The sequence below is a fragment of the Pseudonaja textilis genome, chromosome Z, assembly GCF_049901715.1.
Source record: "Pseudonaja textilis isolate UNSWEBS1 chromosome Z, rPseTex1.2, whole genome shotgun sequence".
Lineage (NCBI taxonomy): Eukaryota > Metazoa > Chordata > Lepidosauria > Squamata > Elapidae > Pseudonaja > Pseudonaja textilis.
Window position 1 is genome coordinate 36,539,628 of NC_142008.1, and position 14,516 is coordinate 36,554,143.

Consider the following 14,516-nt stretch of genomic DNA (forward strand, 5'->3'; position numbering starts at 1 on the left):
TTCCATTAGTTTAGCAGAATCTCTGGATTGTGATATTCTGATCTGAGTTTGAAACAAGATGCATTTTCTGTTTCAGGCTTATCCCAAATGACAAACAATATCTATAACCCTGTTTTTTTTTTTTAATGCAGTGTTCTGCATGTTCAACACATATTCCAACTGGTGTTTGCTTTATAGAGCATGACTAATGTAAACAAAATGCATACCTACTAATTTTACTTTGCATTTATAAGGTGAAAAATGTACTGGATGAAATTTTGGAAAAGCTTCCAGAAGAATTTAATTTAGCTGAGATAATGCAAAAGTCTGCTGTACGAAGCCCATATATTCTTGTGTGTTTTCAAGAATGTGAGAGAATGAATATTCTTATTAGAGAGATACGGCGATCAATAAAACAATTAGACCTTGGATTAAAAGTAAGGAATACATTGCATTATTATTAAATTTATTTGCCCCCTATCTTGCCATGGCGTACTCTCTATGTACATGTGCTATGAGGGGAAAATAGATCTTAAACTGGGATTGTTAATTTAAATGTTTTTTTTGCTTCAAATTTCTAGGGTGAACTAACGTTTTCATCTAGTATGGAAACTTTACAATCATCACTGTTCTATGACCAGGTACCAGATGCATGGTCCAGTCTGGCTTACCCATCTACGTACAGTCTTGCGCAATGGTAAATGCATATCTTTAAGAAATGGACCTCTTTAATTACATTATAAATCATCGATGAAAGGAAAAAAAGCATTATTTAAATTTCAAAAAACTTTTGGAACCTTAAAATGAACAGAACAATATTAGTATGATTTTGCATGTCCTATGACATTTTTAGGACTCAAAATTTAAAAGAAGAGTTTCTAAAAATTCTCCTAGATCATGTATTAATCCATCCTGAATTTAGCATATATTTTCTTGTTTATTAGAAGGTAATATATTTTATATGCAACAGGCTACTCCATACAACTAGTATGATTTATTACCAATAATATATGTTAGCGATATAAATTATATAATGCAAATTATTCCCCAAATTAATTACTTATGCACCTATGTTTACCATTGCTATATTTTTATACAGGTTTAATGGCCTTCTTTTGCGTTGCCGAGAACTTGATACCTGGACACAAGATCTTGTACTTCCTTCAGTAGTGTGGCTTTCGGGTTTCTTTAATCCTCAATCTTTTTTGACTGGTATGTTAATATTGATTCATAATATTTAAATTCAAGCAAAACATGCTGCATAATAGGGCTAATGTTTTAAAATAATTTCAAAGAAGTTTTTTAACAGCTAGTTTCCTTAAAATGTCACAAAATTCAAACATCACAAATTATGTCACGTAGTAAGTAGGCAGCCATCTGGATCAATTGACTAAGCAAGTGACTAAATGTATCAATGAATACAACTTATTTAAAAACGTATCAAGAAATCCAACTGACCGACAATATAAGACAGGCTGAACAGCTTGTACCCACTTCACTTTTCTTATGAATGGAAAAGTAGTGTGATTTCTAATAAATGTATAAAAAGTCACATAGGTACATTTACGGCATAGATAAACATTTGATGCTAAGTCCTATTATGTCATACTAATTGCATCTATAGAATTGAATTTTTTAGAAGAAAAGGGAAATAGCAAAGTATCAGAAACTGTTTCAGTATTAAAAATATATTAGTTTGCAATAGTTTCTAGAAATTCACCTTCAGTGCCAAGGCAAATGACTTTAAAAAAAAAAAATTCTCTAAATTACAGGAAATTTTTGTTAATAAATCTGGATTTATTTCTACAAAGTTGGATTAACTATTTTTTTTTTTTAGGAATAATATTCTGCGTTTCCCATATTTATATGACTTTATACATAGCTATTGGTGCAGTTTTAAGGCAACAGGCCAGAAATTGGGAGATGAGTTCCAGTCCCACCTTAGGCATAAAGCTACCTTGAGTCAGTAACTATCCCTCAATCCTAGGGAGGAAGCAAACAAAAACAAAACAAAAAACCCCACCCTGTCAAAAGAAGGTATTTGTCTAGGTACAGTAAGCTCCAAGAACTGGACACAAAGGGAGGGGACATTATCCGTTCTAATAAGTATGCAATCCATAAAATAATTTGTACTATTCATTTCTTCTTGAAAGCCATTATGCAAACTACAGCACGGAAAAATAATTGGTCTCTGGATAAGATGTGTTTGACTATTGATGTTACCAAAAGAGTAGAGAAGATTATGGTCATCCACCAAGAGAAGGTGCATATATTTTTGGACTTTACATGGAAGGTAAGTTTATTAAAATTCTGTATTATGATCTAGTTAGAGGACCCACCTGTAAAAAAATGGTCAATATCAGACATATCAAAAAGGAATATATTTTATTGAATCAGTGAAAAGTGTAAGTTTCTGATTACGAGCAGTCCTGGACTTATGATCACAATAGGTATGAGAAATTCCCAATTTAAGCGATGCAATAATTAAGCCAACCCAGTACTTTATGAACTTGTTTGCTGTATATTAAGCAACTCATCGTGGTCATTAAGCGAATCACAAACCTGTTAAGCAAATCTGGCTTCCCCCATTAACTTTGCTTGTTGGAAGTCCCCCAGGAAGGTTATAAATGGTGACAACGTGATAAGGCCACAACTGTAACTACATGTCGGTTTGCCAAGCACTTTAATTTTGATCATATGATTTGCAGGGAAGTTATAAGTGTGAGGATCATAATGTCACTTTTTTCAGCCCCATCCTTATTTTGAATGGTTAAACAAATGGCTATTAGTCAAAGACTACCTGCATTTAAAAAAACATGTTCACTATATAATACTATGAAATGAACCACAACAGAGTATTCTATGCGTGCTGCTAAAATGTTGAAATGTATCTTTTCAACAGCAAGCCCCATTATTCGTAAAAGAACACAGAATTAATATCAATAGGATTTCAGGCATACAAGGAAGCACACAAATTGTGATTCATATTCTACCTAGTTCACTGCACACGTTTGCCCTGCAGAAGTTAAAAGGTGTATTTCTTGGTTGCAGGAGCAAGGTGGGACATCCAAGCAGGAGTTGTAGCTGAAGCGCGTTTGAAGGACCTGACTCCAATGCTACCAGTCATCTTTGCCAGAGCAATTCCAATAGAGAGGCAAGAAACCAAGCACATTTACCAATGTCCGGTTTATAAGACTAAACTTAGAGGGCCCACCTACACATGGACTTTTAAGTTAAAAACTAAAGAAAAGCCATCCAAGTGGGTGCTTGCAGGTGTAGCCTTGCTTTTAGAAGTTTAGCAATATACTTTCAGGCACACATTTTTCTTACTTACAACCAAGGTATTCACACATTAAATCATGTCTATTTCTATTTGAAATGACCATAGACAATCTTGAAGATAATGCTTTTATTGAATATTTGTTTAATGCAACAGCTATATTTACATTAATGCACATAGAAACAGTGCATATGTACAAGTGATCATGCAAAGGATCAAGTCACTGAATCATACATGTTACATGTGTAATATGTAGATAAAACTGTTGAAATGTTATTCCCTTTCACCTGAGGGAATAACATTTCAAGTTTCCATAAATGGCACAGACAGGACTCGTATGTATGCTGTAAGACTAATGCAAGTTATTTTAAGGTCACTTGTATGTTCTGTTTTGCATAGCAAAAGCAAAAAATAAAATATATAATATATCCGTAAGCCAAAACTTAAAATATCTTAATTATACCCAGAGAGTAAAATATGTTAACTATGGTAACTACTTTTACTGGATTGCAAAAATAGAGAAAACTATAATTTTGTAGGAAAAACACATAGAACTCTTAACTCTGCTGCCACCTAGTGACCTTCTGTATTTTTGCAGCCTATGGTTATCCTAAAAAAATAGATAACCCTATTGAGTAATGTGCAGTTTTCTTCCATTTAATATTAATAAAATAATAATAATGAAAATAAACGAGTTAAATTTTAGCCTAAATTCATCACTTATCGTCTTAATTTTCTAAGAGAGCACAATGAATATGAAAACAATCAACACCAGGCCTTATGTGGAAAGACCGATATAATTTTCTTCTTGCTATTTATCCTGTGAAAGTCTTCGCCATACATCCAATTTTAAATCCAACAGAATTGAATGATAAATTTCAACAAATATATATTATGACCATACTGGCCACTTCTGAGCCTAAAGTTTGTTTTCAGTTGGTAAAAATTAAACTGGGCTGAATTAAGCCCTTCCAATTTTAAACAATCTTGACCTTTATAACATTTTTCTGCATATAAATAGAATAAACAGTGATTTGGGCTGCTTGTCTTCAGAAGTTTAAAGTCTCACTTAAATTACAAGGTCAATTTACTATTTCTTAATTTTTATTACTATTACTAAATATTGTATTAATATTTCTATATATTTTAGAATTGTATTTCTAAACTAAGTCTATAAAGAAAAATATTTTTAAACAGTAGATCATTTTATTATATGTTGGAAAATATTGCTGTTCCCAATATTAACAGCGTTTTTCCTTAGAAATATTTAATATATCAAAAGTGGTTATTCCACATTTCTGAATTATTTAAAAATAATGATTATCAATGAAATTTTTAAGTAAATATAGTATATATATAAATCATCAAAACCAGAATTCACACAGGTGTCTCGGGGATTTTCACTCATTTCCGTTAACATGCTACATTGGCATACTGCAATAAAAAAGAAAAAAACATTTAGAGTTTAAGAAAGAGAATGTAACTATCGCATTATAAGCTCTATTATCCTACCAATAGCATTGTTCCAGCTTCCAATGTAAACAGTACCTTTATAAGAAAAAAGCAAAAACATTACATGCATTCACAAAATTATTTTTCAAAATTAAAAGTCTTTTAATTTTTACAAAATATTAGGCAGGATTAGAATATTTAGAAGGAACATTTTATTAAGACTCTCACTTTCTTAACATTTATTGAACTTCTTATTCTTCACTGTTCATGGACTTTAAAAGTAGCTTATCCAGGCACATTATTCTTGTTAGACAAGTGTATTCTCAGAAAACGTAAGATACTCTGGCATGGGAGAAAAGAAATTCCATTTAGGGGATGATGTGAGGATGGAATTAGATGAATGGGAAAGGAGAAGCTGTGACATATATTAACTTGGGTTTTGCCACCACTCACCTAACAGCTTGCTATCATTGCTCCCAGATAAAGAACGTAATTTCATGTGGCTGCCTGGTGGGTTGTTGTTGTTTTTAATCTCAGCTCAGAATGGACTAAGGAATATAAATATTCCAACCACCATATAAAGTAATCATAAGATCAAATAGATAAAATTATTACTTGTAGAACTGCATGACTGCAGACTTCATGAAAAATCTATATCAGCTCAAGCTCACTCTCTGAGTCCAACCTACCCCAAAAGATAGTTTGCAATGGGGGGGAATGAGAGGAGCAGTAGGTATACCACCCTGAAGAAAGGATGGAATATAAATCTAAATAAATAAAAGTAAAATAAACACAGCAAATTAGACTGTTACATACAGTGATTTCTTAGAACTGACAATATTGAAATACTTCTGGTACAAACCACCCTATAAAAGGTTAGGCATAAGTTTACCTTTCAAGGTACTCCTTTACACTGGTATAACCATAAAGCTTTGCCAGGTGGATCAGTGTTCCAGTGGCACAGAAACCATCACGTTTGTGACAGTAGCTGCAGTTACACACTCCACGGCAAGGTGGACAGAACCAATTCTTAAAAGTGGGAGAAGACTATTAGTTCACCTTATAAGTAATATGCTATCACCTAAACGTGGAAATCACAAAGTTAGTGATATAGTTAGTCCTGCATAAAGACACAATGTTGCATGTTTCTGAAGTCATGTACATAATAAAAATAAAACAGTCAGATCACCAATTACTTCACTGTATCTTCCATTTCATTACCCCACAATTCAAACAACTAGAGACTTACTGGATTCATAAGTGCCACTTTCACATCTTCTCCATAGCGATTATGGAGACATGGTCCACAGAACTGTCCCCGCACTCCGACACAGTCTTTATTATGGCAGATTGTTTTTTTATCAATTGTCTTTTGGCGACATTGATGGCATGTGGTTCCCTGATAGTGGACAAATGTTATTATTTTTAGAAATACATACAGTATGAAGATAAACATGGTGCTTTTCATCAATGTATTCCTATTATTCTGATAAAGAATTTGACGAATTACTATTATCCAAAAACACAGATAATTATACATGTTTGTTGCTGGAATATTAAGAAGCTTTTTTCACAACTCCCAATACAAATGCATGTTTCAAATAAGGCAAGATGAATTAGCCAATAAATTCAACTGGAGTGGAAAACCAATTTATAAAATGGAAGCTGAAAAGCCTGCTACTGTATTGGTTCTACAAAGCTGTAGCAATATTTCAGATTTTACAAGTTAGCAACACTAAAACCAGCCCAAACTTAATCTGATGCTCATTTCATTTTGGAGGGTTAGCTATCATGCAAAAATTAGCATTATAAGTAATCCCCCCCATTTTTTTTTGCTTAAATTCCTGGTAAGTATTTGCTTCTTTTTTTTTTTGAGGCAGGCACTTCTAATACCTTGAGAAGATAAATAATTTATTGGTAGTTATTTTACTGTGTGTGTTTTAGAAATTGTCAGTATAATTATAGACTATAATTAAAATATTAAATACTTCACAGTACACTATGACAGTAGGCAAGATTAATCCTGCTCATGGGAAGTGAAAGTGATTTCACCAATATAAATAACACTGTGGCAGCTGGATCATTATATAAGTGTAAAGATACCTCAAGAATATTGTGTACATAAAGAGGGTAAAAAACTGATTTGATATAAAACATTGCATTCAATTCAAACTGAGCAAATTTATAAAGAAAACCACTTACCAAAATCCTATGGTAGATCTTCCCTTTATGGGTAAATGCAATATGTTCTAAGTCTTCATTTGTTACATCTGGTGGAGGTTCTGTGTGTGATGTTTTTCTTTTTTTGGGCTATAAGACAAATTCACCATCTCTAAATCAAATACAACTTTAAACTCTGTATTCAAGTAGACTTACAATCTAAATAGATTATCCACTAAAATATTTATATTTTTAATATGTAATATTTATGCTTGCTTTGACAGTAAGTCTATTTTAAAGAATTATCTAGTACAATAAAATATATAATTATAAATTGTTTCTTGAATCATGAAGTTTATATTTCATTAATTTACTATACATATATTATTTTTATAAGAGTAACTTCTCCCTGTTTTCTTGACTTATTTTTCTGAAAATGTAATTCTCCCCCTCTAATTGACTGTATACCACCACTCAATAATTGCAGCACAAAGGACGAGAAAACATTGCAAAAAATATTTTTTATTTTATATCCCACCTTTATTATTTTTAAAAGTACCTCAAGATAGCTAACATATCTCACACTCTTTCCTCGTCCTATTTTCACAATAACCCTCATGAGCCAACATGGTTTTTATAGATTGTTCTCCTGCCAAATCCCAAAATTTATTCTGTTTACTTCAGCCATTTAAATCCTGACAGGGTTAGCACTTTTTAAAAATTGAAAAATTGAAAATAGCATATTCAAATTTCCAGAGTCAATTTAGTGATATTGCTTCTGGGTCAGAATAGACAAAGGGCTTCCTCAATATATTTTGAACTATCTTTAACCTTCAAATGGTCCACCCAGCTTAGCAGTTCAATCCAAACTCTATTGTAGTCAAAGAATGTATCCAGGAAATACGACTTCAGCAACAGAGTGGTCAATGTCTGGAATACTCTACCTGACTCTGGTTTCTTCCCCAAACCCCAAAAACTTTAACTTTAGACTGTCTACTATTGACCTCACCCCTTTCCTAAGAGGTCTGTAGGGGGCGTGCATAAGTGGACCAATGTGCCTACCATCCCTGTCCTATTGTATCTTTTATTTTTTTTATTTTTCTTATATGTATCCATGTATTCATAACTTTGTTTTTACTTACACCTATTATCTTGTAAGCAATTGACAAAAATAAATAAATAAAAAGTAAATAAAAATATTGTGACTGGAACAGTGTGTAAGCCCAGCAATCGATCGATTATAAACCACAAGACTTACTATTTATTACCAGGACAAGGATAGACTCTAGGCCAGGGATGTCAAACTCGCAGCCTACGGGCCAACTGCGTCATGCGCTGGCCACGCCCACCCCCATCTTAGCATAGGGGGAAAAGTCACAATAGGTCATGTGACAACACAAGTTTGAAACCCCTGCACTAGTCTATTTACTTAAATGTTTAGGTCATGCTTGGTAAGTTCCATCCTTGCTACTTGCTAATTATACTTTTATGTTAATGTTACTTTATGTTACTTTTATGCTAATTATGTTAAAATAAATCCAAAATATCACATACCTCATTCTTTATTAAGCTGTGATATGTTTCATTATCATCCCATTGCACAGGTAGGTTTTTTTCCACAGCGAAGTTTTCTGGGGGACGAGCAATCCTAGTTGGATTAGTTCGATGCTGTATTGGTTCTCCTGAAGCTCTTTTCCTTGATGCTTTCTTTCGTTTCTAAAACAAACGAATGGGAGAGAGACATTTTCTTAATGAACATGTAGTCTGAAGCAGTAGCTCATCATGGTCACCTTGTTTAATCCATTTCAAATTCTTTTTTTTAAAATGCCTTTTATGGTCTGCTAATCCCTACACTATTTGGGAATGTATGTAATAAGAACTGATACATATTTGGACAAAATTTGTGGAAAGGTTGGAAATAAAAATTCATGCCAACATTAATTTCAGAATTCTTTGTCCTAAGAGAGCAAGTATCTGAAAGAACATGAAACATAGACCTACCATTTTCCTTGTTTTTCTGTACTTAGGTTAAGTATTATTATTAGGCAACTACATTCTACAACACACTTCTTTATGTATATTGTGTCTACAGTTCACAGGTTGCAGTATATCTACATCAAAAGAGCATTGGCTAAGGGCTATAGTGTTAGATAAATAGTTACTAAATTGGTCAAAGAGGTGCATAAAATTGTGAAAACTAATCTTGGTTCCTTCAGTTAGTCTGATATTGTGCATGACTTCCTAAACATGACATTCCTAAATGTAAATTTGTGCATGACATTCCTAAATGTAAATTTTGAAAGCTTTTGATAAATATACTAGAAGCAAAATTCTGCAAATGCCAAGAGTAGGGAGCTAATCCTTTGAGTCACATCTGACTGAAAAAAAAGCCATAATTTTATGACTTTCTTGTATTTATACTCGGTTCAAGTACAAAATATATTTTTTTTAAAAGCCACAGCAAATAATATTGTACCCTTGCAAAAAATAGTCATATATACTCAATGCAAAACAAATTTTTGTAAAAGAAAATTATTTATACTTACAGTTGAGGAAGGAATATTTATTTCAGGTATGGAAGACTCTAGGTCAGCTAGTAACTGTGCAAGCTGAAATGGGAAAATGGAATTTATTTTCTCCATAAATCAAATTTGTTCTTAATGGCAATATTATCTATATACTATTTCATGATGCATTTTTAAAAATATAAATCCTCACATTTTTAGAATAGTTTTAGTAATGTTATCACATAGTTTAAAATCACACTGATATTTGTTTCACTGTTCAGAATATTACAGTAAAAGTTTCAAGTTAATAATAAACTTATTCATATTTCAAAAGTTATGGAAGCAATTTCTTATATACTTATGCCATGTTAGCAAGCTTTGTCCTTCATTTCAAAGAGTAAGGTGGCAAATTCAAAGCACACTATGTTTTTTACACAGTACAATGGTTTAAAATTTATTAAGTAGCAATATATGATTATATGCAATTATAAGCATGGACAAACAAGGTTCCAGGCCTTGTTCACCCAATGAGTGAGGAGAGGCAGTATGAAGGCAGAGTGCCCACTAAATCTACTGCAGATATGAAATTCAAGGAAAATACTTGTAACGTATAAACAGAATTTCACTGAAAAACTTTGGGCATATTTTTTAGTCATATTGAGCTTCCAGCATTTATATTGCTACTATGTGATGTAGTATTTAAAAAATGCACCTCAAGTTTTCCCTCTTCGGTGCAACCACAAGAACAAATCTATAGTTAATATGGAATTCAAACTCAAACAAAATGGTGACAGTTTGAACTACAATAATGCATAAGGCTTGAAAAGTTAATTTGTTCTTATTAATCCAATAACAGGTGATCCATCTTTGGATCCCTCACTAAAATCCAATTAATTTGCCTTTGTTTGATACAAAAATGTTTGATAAAGCAAAAGAGGCAATTAGAATTGCACTTCTTGTTTTCTTGACTATTAATGCCATTTAAGAATGCTGAGTTAGTTCTTACCACAGCTTTATTTTCTTTTATATTCTGATCTCTTTTCAAAAGTACATTAGAGTTTTCATCTGATGCCTCATCTGCCTCAGATTCAGAAGAAGTATCTTGATCTGCGTTTCTCCCATTTGTATTTTTTGTAGCTATCTTTTTAGGAAGCTGTGATGTCCCCTGAATTTTGAACCTTCTTTTCTTATGAGATGAGTCGGTTTCCATTTCTTCTTCCTCAATTAAAGATGGGTTATTGTCTCCTTCCAATTCCATTGCCTAAAAAAGGATGAATAAACAACCTATGTTACATACAGTTGCACTTCCATTATGGAAAATATATATTTTATTTACCTTAGCTACACCAATCATATTAGAAGGTATCTTTTAAAAATATCTTGATTTTTACTTAAACAGATTCACAATTATCGAGTTTGTAATCAGTAATTTCAGATGTATTGTTCAAGCTGACTTGGTACACAGAAAAAGAGCAAAAGACAGATGGCCAAGATCTACATTGGACAGCAGAAAATATAATAGTAAAATATTTTCAAATATAGATTCAAACAAGAGCCAGCTTACTATGATATCTAACTAATCAATTAATTCAATCATTCATTTATCTGAAATACTGTAACAAAAATTACACTGCAGAAATTACCACAGTTATGTAGAGAATAGCCTTAAGTCCATAATCATATATAGCAACATTAAACACTATTAGTAACAAGTATTAGATCAAGCAATAAACTGCATATTAATTGGAAGAACAGTCCATAGAGAAATAGAAATAGAACCTGCAGCTATAAAAAGAAGAAAATTTTACTTCAGATTTTTCACTTGATTTTACTGTATTTTAGAAAACAATTATATCATAAAAAAATCAAGTTGCAATTTAGACCATGAGATTCACTGGATGAAAACTGCATAATTTGGTATAAATTGTTCTCCTACCATCCTTGATGTTCCAGGCATATTATCATACTCATTTCTGTCATCCAATGACAATGTTTCCATGGGAATATCAAGTTCCAAACCAAGAAAATCATCATCATCTGGGACATTAAATATTTCAACAAATTCCAGCATCTGTCCAATTCATAAAAATATAAAATAGTCAAGCTTGGAAAAATAATCATTTTGTGTTATGAATACTACCATGATCTTAATTTTCTACTCAGTTCTATTCCTTAAGTAACACCCAGAAAAACTAATAAACCAATGGAGAGAAGATGCTAGGCAGATTGATTCAGGTTGCAAATCAGTAGATTAATAGTAAACAAAATTAAAAAAAATAACAGATTTGTACAGGTATAAGCAACAAATAGTTTATTAATTACCTAAAGATAGGGCAGTAAATATAAAGGACAAATGGGAGCCAAGTGTAACCTAACATATAAAATATTATTACATTTAATACCAACATACATTATTAACATAAACCCAAATCTAAAAAATGGATAATTTCTTCCTCCAAAATAGTACCTATTATAGGATAATTAAAGAACAACACTACAAGTAAGACATCTTAGTGAAATATAGTATTTGTTGCACAGAACTGACAACTTTACAAGCATGGTTGGATTCAAGAACAATTTAGTGGCATTTCAATCCAGGTCATTATATATCTGCTGTCACAGCAATTTCATTTTGTCCAGGGCTAATTGGTACATAGCCAAAACAATGGACATAATTACCAAAACATAAGAACATTATCAGGATAGTTTGAAGATCTCAGAGAGAAAAATGGCATTAAATATATAATTCCTAAAGAAAATAAACCCACAGGATTCAGCATGCTCGGTGGCAAAAATGCTGTTTGGTGGGATACATGAACAGAAGCATCCCATTAAGAAGATAGAAGAAATTCTCTTTAACAGAATCAATGTAATGGACCTCTGAACTTAATATTGTTCACATTGGCCACAGCCCTCTGGAATTTCAGATCAACTTTCTCTACCTAACTAAAAATACCAGGAATTGAATCATGTGTTGTATGAGTGAAAAAGAGCTCTTCCCTAATATATAAGTTTGTTCTATACCAGAGCTGTCAAACTCCCAGCCAGATGTGTCACTCGCTGCCCAGGCCTGGTTTAGCAAAGAGGAAAAACATCCTGATACATCACGTGATGCCACTGTGACAATATTGAGTTTGACACCTCTGTTCTATACTATTCTCAGTCCTCTTCCAATACAGTTAGAAGTTTTTCCCTATTCATGATAACATGAAGCTTTATAGGTTTTAACAATTTAACAGAAAATGTACATGAAGAGCTATGAAATCTAGCTGCAATGAGTAATTGGCTTCCAAGAACAAGCCTATTAATTCTTACCTTACTGTATAGTTGAGCTAGCAACTGTTGTGATACTGAACTAGTTTTGTCCTTGCATCTCATTACATATTGTAATTATTAAAGGAAGGTGCATTCTCCAGAGAAGTACATTTTCAACTTCTATATAATGGATAGTGCTGGTAATAGTGAAGTTCCAAAACATATTGCTGTCCATCCTTCCTAAATTGTTCTGATTTTAAGAATCATGTTTAGGTGTTTCAGTGCAGCCAAATGTCTTTATTTAAATGTAAACTATTCAATATATATCAGGTGTACAGTTAACTTTTATAGAGAACATAATAATGGTGCATTATGTTCTCCATAAAAGAAAGAGTTCTTGCTACAAACAACCTTTTCTTCCATCTGCTTACTAAAGTTTTATTTTTTTCCATTCTGTTTTAGCAGCTTGGGCGCAATGGCTAATTTACTGACTACACGCTTTTAAACCAATAGTTGAACCCCTTCCCTTTTCCCCATGGGTGTTTTAGACTAAACTACAGTTTAAGATAAGAATTCATCCATTTGACACACTTTTCCAAGTCACTGTCTTTCAATTATTAGATTGGACATCTGTCATAATTCATGGCATGAGACCGGTTGCATCACAACCAGGGATCTAAGGTCTATTCACCACCTTTCTCTGTCTAGCCTTCCATTGTGTAGAAGATCCTTGCAAGGCCATGTGAAATGCCCATTTGTAGCATACAATCGATCCATGAAGGTCTATCTTAGTGGTGATGGTGGCAATACTACTGTTCCCTAGCAAACTGGATTAAGAAGCATTCAGCTATCAAGAACCCAAAAGGAACCCCAATTTTCTTTCCAGGTAAATTAGGGAAATGAATAAAATTACCCTTTTCATCAGTTGGGCCAAGAGCCAAAAGCAATCCCACGGTTTTCTTTTCAGAAGAAGGAAAAGTTCGATCCTAAGCAGGCAAAAAAAAAGTGGGGGAGGAGGAGAGAGAGAAACAAGACTTCAATAAGCACAGCTGAATTGCCCAGACTTGCGGTACATCTCACTAATATTTTTTGTTCAAATACTCAGAATTTCCTTTATAAGGCCAGAAGCTATTCAATAAACTTTATTATTAAGCCACTAATAGGCAACCTGATATCCTCTTGATATGTTTCATGAATAGTTCCCTAAAGTTTCTCAACCAATGTGCTAATTTTTAGCTTGAAGAAGTTTCAATGATTTAGTTGGATACCTGGGAGAATTTAGTTGGATACCTGGGAGAATTCAAACAGCTAAAGAATTGTCCCCTCCCATTAGTAATGATTGGGTTAAGGACTGGCTAAGAGCGTAACGATTTGCATCATCAAGATACTGTTTCTTTAAGCTAAAAGAATGGAGCCAAAGCTTCATCTGGCCAGCCTTGCAGTTACAGTATCTGTAATACGAAAGTATTTGATAGGCACCCGGTTGCCTTCCCCAATTTTACAGCTGTATTGATCTAGCTAGTATGTAACCACTGCTTCCCTAACAGAAGTCTCCCTCCTGAGTTATTAAACATAGCTTATTCCATGGACGCGAATTTGCGGTCCTAAATAAACTTTCTCTAAAATACTATTTCTTTTCAGAAGACGACCCAAGAAGGGGTGATGGGTGACCTGCTCTTGAAGAAACTGAAACTTTTCTGTGGGTGCTAATAGAAGCTTCGCGAGAGCTAGGCGCTCCAATTGCAGCCGATTGAAAAGCGCGCTCTCTTATGGTGTTCTCCTCCCACTCTCGCTAAGGGAGTTTGGAAAAGAACCGGGAGAAAGACCAATTCTTGGACGCGTCGCCTCCAGCATCCCTTCCCCCAAATAAAGCTTCAATATCG

At 33.2% G+C, this 14,516-nt stretch overlaps 2 protein-coding genes across 2 annotated transcripts in view; one reads left to right on the plus strand and one right to left on the minus strand.

Annotated features, from left to right (window-relative positions):
* The window catches only part of DNAH11 (dynein axonemal heavy chain 11), a 191,623-nt gene extending 187,291 nt beyond the window's left edge, over window positions 1–4,332 (plus strand). The window contains 6 exon segments of the mRNA XM_087918377.1: window positions 234–416; window positions 561–676; window positions 1,079–1,191; window positions 2,133–2,201; window positions 2,204–2,272; window positions 3,031–4,332. Of these exon segments, the coding sequence (XP_087774503.1) occupies window positions 234–416; window positions 561–676; window positions 1,079–1,191; window positions 2,133–2,201; window positions 2,204–2,272; window positions 3,031–3,278 (798 nt within the window). The 3' untranslated portion in view covers window positions 3,279–4,332.
* A 348-nt stretch (window positions 4,333–4,680) lies between these two features.
* CDCA7L (cell division cycle associated 7 like) lies at window positions 4,681–11,449 on the minus strand. Its single transcript, XM_026706215.1, has 8 exons — window positions 11,315–11,449; window positions 10,385–10,639; window positions 9,418–9,480; window positions 8,426–8,587; window positions 6,914–7,021; window positions 5,961–6,110; window positions 5,604–5,740; window positions 4,681–4,693 (listed from the first exon to the last, which is right to left on the minus strand). The coding sequence occupies exons 1-8, from the start codon at window positions 11,447–11,449 to the stop codon at window positions 4,681–4,683; spliced, it is 1,023 nt and encodes a 340-aa protein (XP_026562000.1).
* Window positions 11,450–14,516: the final 3,067 nt, after the last annotated feature.